This window comes from Gymnoscopelus microlampas, assembly GCF_963454915.1.
Source record: "Gymnoscopelus microlampas genome assembly, chromosome: 3".
In the NCBI taxonomy this organism is placed as follows: Eukaryota; Metazoa; Chordata; class Actinopteri; order Myctophiformes; family Myctophidae; genus Gymnoscopelus; species Gymnoscopelus microlampas.
In genome coordinates this window covers 34177592-34196549 of record NC_139940.1, presented here as the reverse complement: position 1 = coordinate 34196549, position 18958 = coordinate 34177592, and the positions used below count along the sequence as shown (strand labels likewise).

Here is an 18958-nt window from a genome sequence, read left to right as displayed (position 1 = left end):
CGGTGTGGGAAAGAAAGAAAAGGCTAAAAAAATACTAAAAAGAAGGAAAAGCGTTGCTACGTTGCGGAGCGTGTACGGAAGCAGCCTTCACCCTCCATTGGCGCTCCCATTCACGGTCCGCGGTCTTTACTGAAAATGAGCCAAGGCCAATGAGTCTCAGGTCAAATTTTTCTATCAGTTTTCTTTTTAGTAAACATTGAAGATGGGTTCCATAGACACAAATACAATACAAGTGTATACATATTGTGTATTCAAGTGTATACAACATATTGGGATTGTGTGTCATTAGGCCTATTTGTGTCAACAAGGTGTGCTGGAAATCTGGATGGGGGTACACATAAGAACACAATAAGGCAAGACAAGAATACAGATTTTTTAAAGAGATTTTAAAGGATCTACACCATGAATTAAAAAAATAATAATAATATTTAATATATTGTTTGTGTCCCTCAAACGTTTTTCAAAAGGTTTGAGCCTAAATCAAGCCTCAGATATACTCATTCCAACTAACTTCTCTCTGGCTTATAAAGCACTTTCACCTGCAATACCACATTGTCCTGTTTGGCACGGGCGCTATTGAGCCAGTTTGTATGCATGTTATCTCCTGGTTCTGTGTGGAAAAAGTAAAAAAAAAGAAAAAAAAAAGTAAAAAAAAAAAATATATATATATATATATATATTTTTTTTTTGGTTGGAACTGAAAAACGGGAGGGATTGTACCCTGACGTGACGTCACGTCAGGGTGCAAATCAGTTTGGCCTGTTTTGAGACCAATTTACAGAAAACCCCAGATTTGCTATGAAAGCCTGAGTGTTCAAACTGGGGTATTTTTGGGGATTGAAGAGAGGTAGGGGAGACCAAAAACAAACAAGAAGAAAAAGTTAAAATTCATGGTGTAGTCCCTTTAAAGGTATTCGAATACAGTGGAGTCAAACTTAGGTGTCTCAATGGGACAACACAATCTGACTCAACTAATGTCAAGACTGACTGACTTAAGTACCCACACACTAGTGATGCGCGGGTTGACCCGTAACCCGCGGGACCCGCGGGTCAACCCGCTGCGCGGGTGGGTCGAGTCAGAATTTCGGAGGCAATTATGCGGGCTGCGGGTGAGCGGGTCACGCGCTCTCACACGCATTTTTTTTAAAAATAATATGCTCTTTTTTTGTCTTTATTCCTAATAAGAATAATAACAATAAAACAGTTTGAATACACTTGGGGATTATTTTTTAACCATGATTTTACAGAATAATAAAAAAATCGCGGGTCGCGGGGCGGGTTGAGCCATAGATTTATATATGGGTTCGCGGGGCGGGATGGGGCGGGTTGGGTTCCGTGGCGGGGCGGGGCGGGTCATGAAAAAACCCGACCCGCGCATCACTACCACACACACACCTTCAGGTTGAGGTGTTGGCTCACACAACTGCAGCTAGGGAAGATATCGATCTACACCAATGGGTGATTTACCTGGTCAGAGGTACATGTCACAACACAAATAATGTTCCCTGCTATAGCTACACATCAGCTGTGTATAATGGATACAAATACACAAACCTATGAGTTCTCTTCAATTATATCTATTTGAAAATTGCTTTGACAAAGGTTAATGCCCTGCTGTTTCTTGTCTCCTCAAATCACCCCTATCTAGTGGATGACCAGACATTTTGCTTAAAAGTACTGAGAAAGAAGACCTTAAGCTTTACAATAGCCAAAGTCTGAGCCATAATCTGAGTCAGCAAACAGTGTAGTATCTGTGAATGTCATATATAGGCACCTTGTTATGATATAAGAATATGTCACTGTCTAACAATGCCTTCTCTTTCTGTGGGATTAGTCATATTGAACTATTCAACTTAATAGCTTGGGGGTTATAGGAAAGACCAGTAGGGGCCATCCTCCGGTAAATAACATGGCAATCCAGTAAGTTATTTTTATTTGTTCGAGATATATTGTAAAATGTGTGCAAGTTGACATTTTTACCTAATGGCGGCCCTAGGAGAATGTTTTATATATATACTGTATATATATATATATATAATTTCGTAATCCATATTCAACACGTACTATTTTGTTTTATCTCTTTCTAGTTGTCACGTTGGACACCTACTCCTGTATGGATCCGGGTATCCCAGTCAACGGGGTGAGATTCGGCCATGATCTTTCTATTGGCTCTACAGTGTCCTTCCAGTGTGACCCAGGGTACCGACTGAGCCACGATGAAACACTTGTCTGTGAGAAAAACCATTTCTGGAGCCATCCTCTGCCAACCTGCGATGGTATGTATGATGTTATCTTAGTTCAGTCAGACAACAATTGGATTGGATTAGAATATATATTTATTAAGCAAGCTTGAGCATAGATATAGGAAGCATGAAGAAGCATAGTTTGGCGTCAGGTCTCTGAATCCATTCACTCCCTGTAAGAATAACATTTTAATAAATGTTACATGCCAAATAGCATTTACAGGGAGTGAATAAAGACCCCCACGGGGATCTAGAAACAGAACCTACAGGTGGATGCCGGGGAGGTGGTGGGATGAGACTATTCATGGTAGCAGCATACGTAGCAAGCAAAGGCAGCAGATCCAGCAGATCTCAGCAACAGAGCAGCAGCAGCGTCGGCACGTCAGCCCAGCAGAAGAGCGCAACTAGAATGAACAGGTAGGCAGAGCAATGCTTATAACCCACCGACCAGGAGAAAAATGCATGTGACTAGTCACCTGGTCGGATGGCCCAATCCCTGAGTTGCCTGGCCTGAACTAGCTCCGTAAACTGCGCCTCATTTGATTTTTTTGTTGCCCACCTTTACGAATATGTACTTAATAAATCGGTTTGCAACAAACAAACAAAAAAACTTTTAAAACATTTTCTTAGTCCTCTGACTGTAAGTTAGTCTGTAATGTTCTACCGTGATTTTCTTTCAGTATATCAACTCATCATAAAGTATTTGATGTACACAACAGTACTGTAGTACGTGTGAAGTCTTCCTTAATTATAATGTATAATGTAAAAAACTAATGTAACTGGAAGAAATCATCAATCAAAAGTGCTGGGAACACTTTTTAATTACACTTTTTAATTAATTTACATGAATAAGACCATTGCAAATTGAGGTGATAATCAAAACACACTTTGATGGGGTTATCTACAGCTATAATTTTCAATTTAAACCTTTTGAATCAATATTTGGTTTAATGTGTTCATAGTCATTTTGGATGTTATCTGGAATGGTTTAATTAATGCAGAAAATTGCCATGCTAACCATTAATCCTAATAGCTTGACGAAGCATATGGGCAATTCAGCCCAGAAATGGGTCCAATAAAATGAACTGAAATAGGTCATCACTCACATGTATAACCCATGCTGGCAGCCGTCCCATTTTAAAATGATCATGAATGCTGACAATATTTCCATTCTTTTTCATGTCGGTTTCTATTAACATTTAGAATTCAATCGATTTCCAAATATGAAACATTTTCAGAAATGGTTAATTGTTGTCTACAAGCTCACAACATGTTATGAGCTTGTCGTATGACAAGCATAGCGTAAATAGCCGATCGGCTATTTACGCTATGCTTGTCATACGACGAATAGCGTACAAGAAAGTATATAGGACCTAAGTAGTTAATGATACTGCATATTAATTACACAACAAATTACTCAATGGGTGATCCTTAAAAAAAATACTATAAAAAACCTTTGGTGCCACATTATGAACATCTCTGATGATACTACTTGTTTAATTGTTAAGTTCTATATACAGTACTGTAGCACTGTACTTTTGGCTATCATGATTTCAAGATTACTCTGAGGAAATTAGTGAAAAGCAATTAATTTCTTGCTGTATCCTTTTCATATGTGACAGTGGTAAATGACAGTACTTTAGGCCCAAACACGTTTGGAAAGCAGCCAGTAATCATTGGCTAGAAGTTTCTAGATATATGACTTTGGCGAGATGTAACAGAACAGAAGCCCTGCAGCAGCTGTTACCATGGCACAGATAATAGGCTACCTACTGCAAGGCTTACTTGTTTAGAAATGTCAAAACAATTGTTGAGCTCCGCATACAACAGGTCTAAAATAACATGGAAGGCAGCGTTTTAATTAACAATTTGACCCAATCGGTGTCTAAACAACAGACTCTGCATGATTCATGAGAGATAACATTATAATGACCTTCATAGCATGTCGCTTCATGTCCCAGATCGAAGCGATATCTCTTACAATGCCTGCACATACTGGGCTTTCTGACTCTCAGAAACGTACCAAGGGTGGTTGTGGTAATTACAGTACTTCAGTGCTGTAAACACAGTACATGTCCTCTGGTCACATACCACTCGATAACGAGAACATACAGTAACAGGCACAAAGGCTGGCGGAGAGTGCAAGGACTTAATGTGTGCATATTATATAGCATTAGCATCATATGCTTCTTCTCAGCGGTTACCCTGTAAATTTAAGGTCAGATCTTAATGCATCTTCAGTCCAGGTCTGTGGCAGTTAGACAGGCAAATGCCTTGGCCCTCTGCCTATGCAGTCTCCAAAGTATGTCCTTTGCCAAGAGTGCTCATCCACTTTTAATGACTTTATGTAATTTTGGCTCATTAATAAAATATTGTTGCTATAATGTTGGTGCTGGATAAGGATCCATGCGAGCTTGAAGTGTTGTGTGCAATCGCTGGCAGGTCCTGGGGCGCAAGACGAGAGAAAGGGGAGGAGGTCTACAGCTGTGCAGCCTCGGGCATCACAGTGATCCTCTAAAACATTTGCCTGGCAGTCATTACTTTGAAAATATAGCGTACTCATAGTTCAATTTCTTTATATTTTCTTTCTTTCTTCCTGTGAGACGTTTCCAGGAAGGCATCCAAGCATTTGGATGTATTGTAATGCCACCCCTTAGGCCAGTCACGGCCAAGACAATACACAAGAACACGCTCACAAAATAACAAAAGCATGGTGACATATTTTATCAATGCTGTATTTACAAAGTGGTGCCCTTTATGGGAGATGACCTTTCAGAGGAAACACAGTGGGGGAAAAATGGCTGTGGTAAATGGTGACAGGTTTGAACAATACCCAATTACACCAGTTAACCCTCTGTAGGATTTGGCATTAACCTCTGGCCCCAGCAGCCAATGAGAGAAGAGCTATACCTCATTACAACTTCTTGTGATGAGATAACGCTTCCGCCGAGTAAATTATGTGTCAACAGTAAACATGTGGAGAATTGTATTGTATTAATGAAGTAGAAAAGAGCCTTTCTACCCTGGGCTGGGGTGCACCAGCTGATCATAAATTGAGTCCTAAATTAGTGCATAAAGTAATGTTACAGTAGTTTAACAACTAGTAGTAACTAGTGCTGGTAAAGTAAAGTATAGTCACATACGATGACATAAGATAGGGATCTCTGTCGCTGTACTAGTGACTCCTACAGGTTGTTCAGGGTGCCTGCCCTGTTCCTTTGGTTTGTTTAACTGAGAAGAATAGCATGTTCCTCCACATATGTCCTCCTGGTGAAACTCCTTATTGTCAGGTAAAAAGAAGCGGATTGGCGGCATCATGTGTATCAGAAAAGATACATGTTTGCCTACCTACCCCCTCCCTAACAAATCAACCAGTAGGGGACAGCAGCGACAAGGGACTACAGTACAAGGGGCTATCGGGAATTGGCTTAAACGACTAAATTGCTAGTAAAAGGGGGACAAAATATTGCTGAAAGAAAATGACATAAATGACATACGACTCATCCGGTCCACGTTGTCTTCAAAAGCACAGCTATGTACCATTAACTGCTATGTCTTTTTATCCCACAGCATTGACTATGTTGAATTATTTCCTTGAATATTTATCTGTAAATGTCAACATTATCATAAATATCCAATGGATGTAATCTATCTGGCAAAGTGTGTTAGCGAGGACGGGGTCATTTGTTATATTTAATTAATTCATTGATTATGTCAAAGCGGTCTTCCATTGTAAGTAGATGTTAGTGCTGCCTAATGGCTTGCATAAATATTTAGATGTAACTTAGAACTACGTTATAACTGATTTGTGCGGTGCAACAAATTTAAAGGTGGTGCATATTTTATTGTTTAAAAAAAAAAGGTTTGTTAAAGCAGATATTCATATAGTAATAGTGTTTCTTCTGTAACAGAGGTTTCCCCATCTCTGCAGCTCATTAGTAAACATAAAATATATTTTCAGTGGTTTCAGTGATTTTCAGATATACATTTTATACAATCGGGAGAGAGAACTCCAAAAAGATAATATCAGCTTAAATGTTATAGTTTTCCTGTTCCAATGTTGTCTGCTCATTGTTTTCTTTCACAACTTCCAATTTCACTTGTTTGTTCTGTATCCAGGACGAGTTCTCTTCTGATTGGATAAATTGGTATCCCGACCTGAAAATGTATTTTCTGATGACTAGAGAACTGGAGAAATGGGAAGACCGCTGTTACTGTTTGCTATCAGACTAGAACTATTTAACATGTATTTTTACAGAAATCTTTCACTCATTGACTATACCTGTACTTGTCTCGTAGTCACTGACCACCACCCCTTTGGCAATTTTCAAGTAACTAGGGTCTTTGGGACGACCATTCATGTCTCTTTGAAGTTTCAGAAAGTTTAGGCCTCATACCTTAATCATCTTGGTGTATTGGGAAAAGTAAGAATTATTTTTATAAATTATATATTCATAGCACAGAGGTGCGGGTATATGGATATAAAACATTTATGAATGAATACATAAATGTATGTATGAATGTCTGGCTGATCGAATGATTTTTGCCCTTTGGTAATGCAGAGTTGTGTTTACAAGAAGAAAAAAATAAATTGAGTTGACAAAATAACATTGATGAGTAGCAAGATACATGTATAGGCTCTTTTCCACTACAAGATCTAAGTGAAGCGTGCCGTGCTATGACACGTATTTCATGTTTTTTCCTGGATTTTGTTTCAATACGGTTTCAATAAGGCCCTGTTTAGACGACAGCCGTGTCTAGAGAAAAAGGCAAAATAAAATATAAGATGTGCCTTCCGTTTAGATGGCAACGGCATTCTCGGGGGTTGAAACTGCAAAACAGAGCGAAACCCCCTTCCAGAGTGGAAATCTTTGAAAACACTCCGCCTCCCGTCTCCATGTAAACATGCAATTCGGGGGAAACGGCAAAACGTGTGACGTCATGTCTCAGGTCGGCTCACACCGATGTGAACAAACGCCATGTGCGTCCCTCTTTTTGCTCGTACAGTTCGTTTCCGTTTTCTCCCACTCGCGGCCCGACAGTCCTGCAACGTTTTTTAGTTAAATGTGTTTGTATGTGTGTGTGTCGGGACACACACATACACACATACAAACATCGCAGGGGGGCGAGAACGGGAACTGTATGACCAAAAAGAGGGACGCGTAAACAAGCAACTGTGATAGGAAGTAGAACGGAAGTGGTTCCACCCAGAGCCTTGTATTAGAGAGTTACGCCAACCCGGGGGCAGAAAACAGCGCCGGTCACCTGGTTCATGTAACTCGAAATAGTGACAAACGCTCATAGACTTTCCAACTTTCCATAAACTTCCGGTTCAGGGCTTTGTCACTATTCGCCAATAGCAGGCTATGTAGAAGACCTGGCCCGATGAAGTAAACAGAGGTGACGCAACTGTCCTTTAAATGGCTTTGGTTCTACCCATGCGTCTATCTGGCAGGGCGTCTCACTGCCACCTAGCCACCTGGCATCCACACTACAGCATTCTCAATCACTTTGGCGTCTCCGTGTAAACGCAGAATAAAAAGTGAGAACGCAACGGCACTTTGGCGTTTTCTGCTCTGATCGTTGCCGTGTAAACAAGGCCTAATTTGAGCCCTATATGGTACTAACGCAGAGTTCTTGGTTCCCATGGAGATCAATAAAGGTCTATCTGATCTTATCTTATCTTATCTTGATTAATTGAATACATAGGACCACAATGGAAACAAGCCCCCCCAGGCTTTTTGTGTTATCCTTTTTAGCATTATTGTGTAATTGTACCTGTAGTTTTTGCAATCAATCAATCTTATCTATGTTATACTTTGTCTTCAGATTAATACGTTATCTATGTTTTCTTTGCTGCAATTAGCATTTTGCCATCTTCCCTTTCTGCTCAGCGTCATGTGGTGGGGACATCAGAGGACCTGGAGGAATTATCCTTTCACCAGGCTACCCAGAGCTGTACCCCAGCTCCCTGAACTGTACCTGGACTGTAGAAGTCAGCCATGGCAAAGGTAAAGGCATCCCTATTCTGGGTATGGCATAACACGGTAGGCGAACATTGGGGGGGAAATCACAGATCAACAAGCAATGCGACGCAGTGTGAGCTTGTAGATCCACCAAGATTTGGTGTAGAGGGAAAAAAGGAGGGGACCTGGTATAAACTACTGGGGGACCCCATCAACAAAGTATATACCTTATAGCTTAAGGAACCGTTCAATGGACAGGTGGCGCCATCTTGAGAGGTTTTCAGCAACATGAGTTTTTCCGAAAAGATAAACAGTGGTTTAGAATACTAGTTCTCAAAAATAGCAGATATACAAGCTCACAGCACGTCACTTAGTGCGGTGCTGCAAGCTTGTACATCTGGTATTTTAAAAAATATTTTAGAAAAATCTTGAAAGTGTTTTTTTCTTTTTTCACACAAATCTCCTCTTCTGGGGGTCCCTGGCGCAAATCATTTTCAGATGGGTGGCCCGCATGGCCAAATGCATTTTGGGGGGTCCTTGGCACAAAAAAGTCTGAGAACTACAACTGATTTAGAAGGCATTTGTAGAATTGGCCTAGTTGGTTAAGACATTTACTTTTTCATTTGGACGCAGTCCAATCTTGTAATTATCCATGTCAAGTAATAAAGACTGATACATCATATGATGAAAAAGGAGTGTGTCATCTCAGCTATTGATTACTACGCTTTATAGAGCATGTCTCTAGATTATTGGCTGTGTTTGACATGAAACAATCTATTTGGCTTCCTGTTGACTGGTTTTTAAAATGACAAATATCTGCACTCTGAGCACTGATTCATGTGGAACGCTCGTCTGTTTGCAGTGTGTTCACTGCGGCTCAGCTGGTTCAGAGACAGGTGTGTGGGTTTGTTTTGCGTAGGTTTGTTCTGACAACGTTCAAATGTAAGAGTTCTCATCAGCTATATTTAATGAACACCCGTGACATTGTGTGTTGCTCACTCATTAAGCATCCTTCAGTATCACAGTTTTATTAATAATAACAATACATTTTATTTGTAACGCACTTTTCATTTTTGCAAATCACAAAGTGCTGCAGACAAAGTGCTACAGGATTTTAAAACAATGGCATAAAAAATAACAAAGGCAAGACAAAAACTAAAAAGCATTCGGTAACAACATAAGACCCTTCTTGGCGTAAAAAGTAGATTAAAAACTAACTAGAAAATGTGCTCCTCGGAGCACAGGTCTCCGCCAGTACTGTTCCTGATTAATCCTGTCTTACCTCACTTCAAAAGATATAATTGATCGTTTGAAGTGACACACCTATTTATAGGCCTCTATTTCATCATGCGTCTCGCTAGCCAATCAAAGCACACTTTCAACATATTGTCACGTGTCACGTGAAGCTTGACCAATGTTAGCTTGGTGGACACACGGAAGGACGAGAACGAAAACATAGTCTCCTGGCGGAGACAATTAAAGCATATAGAGTAAAAGACCTAGGGAAAAAAGGTATGTTTTTATTACATTTTTAAAACCATCTGTAGATTGTGGGGCTCTCAAATGGTCGGGGATGGCATTCCACAGGCGTAGGGCAGTGGAGCAGAATGCCCGGTCGCCCATGGTGCGGAGATTTGTCATGGGTTGGTGGTTGGAGTTGGACGATCGAAGGTTTCGAGTGGAGGGTTGTGGTTTGAGAAGTTCTTTGAGGTAGGGGGGGGGGGCATTGCCGTGGCTGCACTGATGAGTCAGAAGGGAGATCTTGTATTCAATCCTGAAGGTGATGGGGAGCCAGTGAAGTGAACGGAGGGTGGGTGCAACGTGGTCAAGTTTACGCACTGGATCAGGATCCTAGCAGTGCTGTTTTGAATGTATTGGAGCCTCTGCAGGCTCCTGCTAGGGATCCTGATGAGTAGTGTGTTGCAGTAGTCCAGCCTTGAGGAGACAAAGGCATGGACCAGTTTTTCAGCATCTGGCAGGGTGACTGTGGGGTGGAGTTTGGCAATGTTCCTGAGGTGGAAAAAATAGGTTTTAAAGAGGTGTTTTATGTGTGCCTCAAGGTGCAGTTGAGAGTCCATTTTCATGCCCAGGTTGGTGACTGTGGGTGAGAGGGAAAGGTTTTTGCCGAAGTAGGAGCTGTTGAGTTGTAGGATATTAGTAAGCAAGGCAAGGCAGTTTTATTTGTACATTTCAAGGCAATTCAATATGCTTTACACAGAACATCAAGCAAAGGAAACTGTAAAATTAGGATGCATAAAACAAAAGAAGTAAACATAGATACAGTACACAGGGAGCAAGTGTAAGGCTTTAAGAACTGGAGTGATAGTATAATATTTTGTATTTTATACAGCCACTTTAAATGATCTGTTCTCTGACCAGGTCCACTTGCCAATCTCCTCGTTACCATCTGAAAAGCAAACAGCCTCAACGTGCCCTTTTCTTATCTTCCCTCTCTACAAGCCCTGTTTATTTTTCTTCTCCAAAGTGCCAACTAAGACACCACAGTATATACTTATTCTATTACAAATTGATCTTATCATCATAATAAATGGCCTAACACCTCTGTTAACTCACCCAAGGTGTCCTACAGTGAGGTTGAAGATAAGATGGTTTTACAGCTCTGGTTGTCCAATAAAGTTGTATTCTCTCCTACAGATCTATCAGTGATCATATCAGTATCACTCTCACTCTGAAATGCTCGATACCACAGACAGATGGCAGCCCTGGTATTTCTTAATTAACCAATAATGGTGTTAGTTGACAAATCCTGTATCTCCATTCATTTTCTTTTCTTTTCTTTTTTATAATACAGAACAACCACACCATTTTCTTTTTAACAACAGGGTAGTTTTGAAATGATTATTTTGCTCATTTTTCAATGACCTTTGCCACAGGTCACATACTGTACATGTAATTTATTTTACCTACTGTATACTGTAAGAATCACAGAAAAGCCAGTGTTATGACATTTTCATGTGGCTCCTGCATCCTCCTTGTGCTATTTAATTATTTTTCTCCTGTTAAAGGGGTCCAGTTCACATTCCACTCATTCCACCTGGAGGATCACCATGACTACCTTCTGATCACGGAGAATGGCAGCTTCGCCCAGCCCCTTGCACGGCTTACCGGCTCTGAGCGCCCGGCACCGGTTAATGCTGGCCTATATGGGAATTTCAAGGCCCAGCTGCGCTTCATTTCTGACTTCTCCATATCGCTACAAGGATTCAACATTTCCTTCTCAGGTGGAAAAAACCTTCAAAACAGAGTGCGGGCATGGTGGGAATGCGGGTTTAAGAGAGACTGTACAGAGAAAGTTATTAAACATGGAATAAAGAGGGAAAGAGATGAACACTGTGAGAGGAGAGAGGGCTGGGCAGGCGGGGAAAGGGGATATGTGTTGGTTGAGCAGAGAGACTGGGAGTAGAGAGCAATGGTGAGTGACGGAGAGACAGTGAGAGAGAGAGAGAGACCCTATTGGGTGATAAGATAAAAAGCACTATGACCCAGTAAAGTGCACATAAAGCAACATGCAAGGAGTGATTTGACAGTCAGAATGGGTGCGGGGTCAAGGTAACAACTGGGCCTCGAGCTGTGCCAATCACAGGAAGGATATTGAAGAGACAAAGAGGCCAGCCAGGTAGAAGCTGCCTGTCTTTGATGGGAATGGACATCAAAAGACAACCAGTACTCAACAGCATAGACGGAGCAAGAGCTGGGGAACGAGGCGAGATGGAGGAGAGAGGGGAAGGGAGAGGGAGGGAGCTACAAAAGGAAAGGGTTGATGTACAAAGAGGAAAAGAAAGGTGGAGATGAGAGGCAGAAGGAGGGAGGTGCTGAAAGATGAGACAGATGGCAATGGGGGTTGATGAGGGGTAATGTGGGGGGGCAGAAAGGGAGAGAATAGCGGAGAAAAGACAGAACGAGGGAGTGTGTGAAAGGAGGTTTTCTTTATGACCAGTCTGCCTAAATGTTTTCCTGCTGTTTGCTAAAGTGAAGCATAGCTTGAGCAGCCATGAATATTCATTAAATCATCTTGAGTGTGTGTGTTGTGTGTTGTGTGTGTGTGTGTGTGTGTGTGTGTGTGTGTGTGTGTGTGTGTGTGTGTGTGTGTGTGTGTGTGTGTGTGTGTGTGTGTGTGTGTGTGTGTGTGCGTGTGTGCGTGTGTGCATGGGGACGTGTCCCTGTGTGTTTTGCAATTAGCATCTATAGATTGCCTCATTAGAATTCAGGTCCTAACCTTCTATGACCTTTAATTGACCATGTTTATAATATGCTCATATTAAATGGGTGAGAGTCAATACATTGCTACTTGCTGCTACTGTATTTTGTTACTGTTGGTTTCTGTATTCATAGAGTATGACCTTGAACCTTGCGATGACCCTGGAAGTCCCCAGTTTGGTTGGCATACGGGTTCAAAGTTTGGAATTGGCGATTCACTGGCGTTCGACTGCAACACAGGCTATCGCCTGCAGGGGGCTCGGGAGATTGTGTGTTTGGGAGGTGGCCGCCGTATGTGGAGTGCACCTCTGCCAAGGTGTGTGGGTACGTGGTCAGCTGCTTTCATTCTGTTTTCTTTGGTCTCCTGTGTATACTGTATGTGTAGTAGGGCTATAGCAGGATTTACATTGTCAGCTATTCTGCTGCAGATCTGAATTTGCTTTAAATGACTGTCTAGACACTGAGGAACTTGATGTAATCAGACTTCCCCCTGGTAGACTGCAATTAAAGGTTAGGATGGTGTTAGATGATTATTGGAGCTAAAGTTGGCTCAGCTGCTCTCTTTTCTATGAAAGGGCCGTGCACCAGGGGTGGCCAGGGAGTGTTCATATGTCGCATGCCCCCCCCATCAGAAACTAAATTTGATCACTTGCACATCTTAAGAGCTGAGTACAGAGATAATTTGATAGTCGAGGCATCCTGTGATATAAACTAATATTATTACCAGAGCCTCTGATGTACCGTAGTGCTTTGTGTATCTACATATGCTACCCTTTTTTCTGCCGCACCCCTTATGATCCCATAGTGGAAAAGTACTACTGTGATGGCATGAATATTACAAGACAATAGCGCTTGGAAAGAAAACAATAAAAAACATTTATGTTGGGCCTCTAACTTGTAGCAATTCACTTGCATGGTTAATGAGCTTGGTTTACATAAAGCATGCAAGAAATCTAAGAGTTCAGTGCATACTGTATAGTCGATTTTTTTTTTCCAAAGCCCATCATTTTCTTTTAGCTCGTTGCTTCAGAGCAGTTCATCTTAGAAAGTAATCCTCTCCAGTTTTGCCCTGGCATGGTGCAAGATAGCCCGCAGGGTAAATCTTAGAAATGAAGCCTGAAATGATTTTATACTAAGCAGTTAGTAATGTGTTGCAGCAATGCAAGATTATTATGATAATAAAGGGAGCAACAGGTGGATGAATTAGTAATTCTGATTATCCATATAATGAATTTAAATCGTCTTTATCTCGGATGAAACATTCCTCTCAAGACTTTAGTCATATAAAGTCTATTCGTGGTTCTAAACCAAGTCAATACATCCTTTTTGTGTTGTGTAACTGATTCTGCCGTGTCTCTGTGTATTCTCTTTTTTTGCAGCTGAATGTGGGTCAACCGTTTCCAACAATGAGGGAGTTCTTTTGTCGCCCAACTATCCGATGAACTATGACAACAGCCATGAATGTGTCTACAGTATCAAGGTCCAGACAGGCAAAGGCATCAACATCACTGCTGCTGCCTTCCAACTTGCACAAGGAGATATTCTCAAGGTAATTCTGTGCAAAATTGCTAATACATTTCTCCTTGTATTTTACCTGGAAAGTACAGTAAATTAAGACTCTATTCTACAGTTTTTTCTTCCAAATGGAAAAATGTTTGGGTCCTGGGATGTGTGTGTGTGTGTGTGTGTGTGCGTGTGCGTGTGCGTGTGCATGCGTGTGTGTGTGCGTGAAACATGGGTAAATGCAAAGAAGAGAAAACCTTGTATGCCATCTCTTACATGTAACCCATCAGATAGTACATATTACTTATTTAAAAAGTGAGGTCAATACAATTGTCAACCATAGTGAAACCTCTATCTGGGTCAGTAAGTGATTTATTGTCTCGTCCAGGGGCATTTCAGCCATTTCTGCAGTACCATCCTGTAGCTATGATAACACTGTTCATGTACACTCTACGGAATGGACAGGTTCAGACAGTAATCTCACAAACCACGGGAAAAACCCATGTATTCTGTTACACTTATCGTTTTTTTTTCTCGATTTAAAAAAATATTAATTCTCTTGGCCGAGAAAAGGTGAAAAAGCAGACTTTCCTTACACTGTGTTACACTGTGTGTTACACTGTGTAACACAGTGTGTTACACTATTGCACTGTTCAGTTTGAAGAATGAAACACACTACACATTGTTATTGTTATAAGAAAATGTACATTTTCACATCATATTCTTTTCACTGTACCTGTTTATTTTGTGTGTATGTCTAGTGGCGTCAGTTACAGCAAAAGCTAAGGTATGGCAAGGTTAGGGTTGCCAACTCCCAGAGATTGAAATACGGGACACCTATCCTGGGCCCCCCCGATATGCATAGAAAACTATGGTATAATGCATAGTTTATAACAGTTATAACACAATACAAATACAATGGTCTTACACCTGCATTAGGTTATTATTCATGATTTTTTTTGTTTTTATAAAAAAAGAATGTTTTGGAGCCAAGGTATGGCACCTGCCCTACCTTGCCATACCCAATTGACGCCCCTGTGTATGTCTGTTTGTTTTTGAAAAAAAGAGGAAGCAACGCATACATTTGAACGGAAATGTATATTTCTATCCTGTGCTTCACAATAAAACATTTTTTTTTTTTTTTTAATTAAACATTTATTTATTTTTTTGACCATGAAGGGCGCTGCGTTGGGGCCGCGTGTTGAGTAGCGCTGGTGTATATGATGTATACAGAGTGCATTTTGTGCATGGTCTATGTAGGTCTGTAGTGTTTGTGTTAAGGCAGAGAGAGCAATACAGATACGTATTTCATTACATTATAATACACAATTAGACAAACTTGAACTTGGAATTTGGTGAAAACGCACACAACACAGTGAACACACTGTAACAGAGATAAAAGGCAGTGTTTTATTCCTACCAGTTTCTCAGTAGTGTCCATATAAAATAAAGGACATTCAAACTGTAACCATAATTATGAGCATTTCCATATGGCTTCTATCCCATTATGAGCCTCACAAGTGGAATATTCTGGCAGCGCTGCCAACAACTTGTCCTTAATGGATTTTGTTGTTGAATGCACTATTGCATTCTGATGATCCACAGGAGAGGAGAATAGAGTAAAAAAGAACAGACCTCGATAGACAGTGTTTTGTCAATATAGGTTCATGTGCCCCACCATTTGTCTTGTTAATCCAGCTGTACTGATGCATGATACCAAATCAATAGGAAGTATTGTTTACAACCAAATCTCATTTTTCCACATTGCTTTGCATTGGAGGAGCTATATAAAACACATGCAATACTTGGTATACAAGACACAAAGCATACTGCTCATGCCATTCATCTATTGTTGATATAACAATAATATAAATTGTCAGTGGGATTGCATTGCCAGTTACTGATATTCACAAACACTGCAACACAAAATAAACTTGGACCCATTTCGAATGTTTATGATGTCAAGTGTGAAAAGAATATTATTATGTATATAGAGTTCATACCATGTTTACTCGTTTCTGATTTGCTAGTGGCTGTACATTCATATTAGATATTGGGACATCTCAAACAGTTTAATCATAGTTCTAAACTAGAAAAGGGGCGCTTTGCGGAGGGCAAATCTCCACCAGCCCGGATCGCTTACATGGCAACATGTGAACAATGTTGACTCAGACTCACTGTATATCACACATGGAGTCTCTCAGGGTTCCGTATTGGGTCCAAAGCTGTTTATTATGTATATAAATGATATAGACGAAGCATTGACACAACTTAAGTGTGTCTTATTTGCAGTGACACTAGCCTATATAGATTGGGAGGAGATCTTGAGCAGCTCCTGTATGCAGTGGAAAAATTACTACAAATCCTCAAAAAGTGGTTTGACATCAATATATTATCATTAAATCTCAGTAAAACAAAATACATTCTCTTTTGCAATAGAAAAATAGACGAACCGGTCAAACTAACAATCCATAATGTGTAAATCGAGCAAGTAAATGAGCACAAATTCTTGGGTATCACCATAGACGACAAACTCTGCTGGAAACCACATATAGCAAACATAAAGTCAAAAATATCTAAAACAATTGCAATATTATATAAATTGAAACCCATTGTAAATAATAACTCACTTTACTGTACTGCTCCCTCATACAGTACTTCCATACTTAACGTATTGTGTGGAAGTATGAGGGAACACATACAAAACCATTATCAACACTATCTTCATGCTACAAAAAAAGTCAAAAGAATTGTAAATAAATCAGACTAGCACCAACCAATCCCACCATAATCTCTCAAGAACAGATTCTGCCCTGCGGTGGAATCTGTCGGAGGGGTTCGTCATAACGTGTGCGCATTGGCTACAAGTGGGCGTGCCTTCAGATCAGGAAGCGGGCCGCGCTTTACCCAATCAAATGTAGTGGGCGGGATTCACGTGTCCATCCACCCTTCCCCCCTCAAAACTAGCCGAAACTAATTTAACAATAGCGTCCTCGGAGCAGACAAAACCACAGAAAGATATTCACATTTTAACTTACTCTTTCATCATAGAAACAAGTGGGCTTATAACCAAAACCATCCATGTTCTCTGGGAGAAGTGGTGTTAGTGTTCCGTGTAGAAATATTGTTAGTGGGAATGAAAACGTAGTCGCACCAACCGGAAGTGATGCGCTGAAGGCAGACATGAAACCGGAGTTTCCCTGCGCACTGGTCTTCCATTTTCCTCCCGCCAGACCCCACAGACAATATCAGAAAACAGAGGTCGCTGTTTTTAATTTTCTGTGGGGTCTGGCTACGCGAGACTAATCCCACCATACTAAACTTCCACCCTACATGCAGGAGCTGTTCGCAGCGCGAAATACTCAATACAAACTCAGGGGGACAGGTGTATTTAAGAGCTCAAACGCAAGGACCAACACAAAAGCTAGATGCATATCTGTAAAAGGGGTAAGTTTATGGAACAGCTGGATAAAGAAGTGAAAATGTGCACATCAGTCACCAAATTCCCACCTGATGCGTACCGTACAGTACTTGAGTACCCTTGAACCATACTCTATACCACCTTTTTCGGTTTTGACTCTGTGTTTGTTGAGAGGCCCCTCTCAGTGATTTTATTGTAAATATTATATACAGTATATTATTATTGATTATTTACCATTGTTTTTACCATATTATTATTGATTATTTACCTTTGTTTTAAAGTAGAGTAACATTCTCCAAAAGCATTCTTAATTTTGTATTTGTTCAGGCTGAACAATGTGGATAAACATTGGTTTAGAAAAACGGCATTGCATTGGAATGAAACCCATGCAGTTGCATAAATAACCACCAACCCCTCCAACATACTTCAAAAGGCTTCTTGTCCATCCCTCACCAGGTGTATGACGGCAAGGATATTGTGGCCGCAGTCCTAGGCACGTACACGGGGACATCCATGCAGGGCCTCTGCCTTACCAGCACTTCCAACCATCTGTGGCTCGAGTTCTACTCTGACCAGGAGGCAACTGGAGAGGGGTTCAGGCTCATCTACTATAGTAAGTTAGACTTTTTTTTTCTCAAGACAGTAGCCACAATGGAGAAACTCTCACCCCAGAACCCACAGATTTCAAAGGACCCAAATGTTAAACGACATTTTAACCTCTGACTGCCTTATTGTATCTTTTGCTGCCAGAGTATCCATTAAAAACAGCGTGGTGCCTCAGCGGCAAATCAGGAGGAAAATTACTTTTCTCGCTTGCGTCTCTACCCTTCTCTCTCTGTAACACTCTCCTTGTCCCTGTTCCTCCACTGCAATTAGCATCTACACCTGCCTGACCGCGCCTTGTTAAAAGAGGTGAATTATAGTTAGAGTTGTCTGAAATTCTTTCTGTGTGAGTGTCTGTCTGCACATGTGTGCGCATATATTGTGTTAATCTGTGTTTATGTGTGTGCAGGACTGGAGGAAGTGTGGGTCATTGCTGTTCGTGGTGCAGTAATAGATGGCTTTTGTTCTTCCCTAATTGGTTAGCTGACTGTGTGTATTGTTGGTAACTGTTTCTTAGCCATTACTATGACGAGAGAAAGGATTTGGTGACACTGCATTTTGCAGTCCAATTTAAAGTGTTTCTGTATTTCACCTGAATGTCCTTTCAGGGAAGTTTTCGGGGATTTCAGGAGAGTGGTGTTTGGTGGAATTCAGCATAGTTGGTGAGAATAGCAAAGATCAAACTGGTGTTTTTAGATGTGAGAAAGTACAACGGTTAGTCATCGGTTTTCCTGATTGCCCAACCCGACCCATTGGCTTAAAGGAGTAGTTCACCCAAAAAATTACTTATTTTCTATCAATTACACACGCCACGAAGCCTTGAATTCATGGAGACTTTTTAGTTTTTGTCGCATTCCTACACCAATAATTCGATGACTGTGTGGCTGCTTATTATGGAGACTCTTTGAGTCTCCATACTGAGCTCTTTGAGTCTCCTACCGGATAGACTCCGCTGGTCAAATTATTGGCTCAGGAATGCGACAAAAACCCAAAAATCTTTTTTG

General features: G+C 40.9%; 1 protein-coding gene across 1 annotated transcript in view; it reads left to right on the top strand.

Moving 5' to 3' along the window:
• LOC311039730 (CUB and sushi domain-containing protein 3-like) overlaps positions 1–18958 on the top strand; it is a gene marked incomplete at its 5' end in the record, with an annotated part of 373258 nt that overhangs the window by 136257 nt on the left and 218043 nt on the right. The window contains 6 exons of the mRNA XM_084049684.1: positions 2088–2276; positions 8138–8254; positions 11236–11451; positions 12563–12751; positions 13807–13976; positions 17808–17964. Of these exons, the coding sequence (XP_083905810.1) occupies positions 2088–2276; positions 8138–8254; positions 11236–11451; positions 12563–12751; positions 13807–13976; positions 17808–17964 (1038 nt within the window). The remainder of the gene's footprint in view (positions 1–2087; positions 2277–8137; positions 8255–11235; positions 11452–12562; positions 12752–13806; positions 13977–17807; positions 17965–18958) is intronic.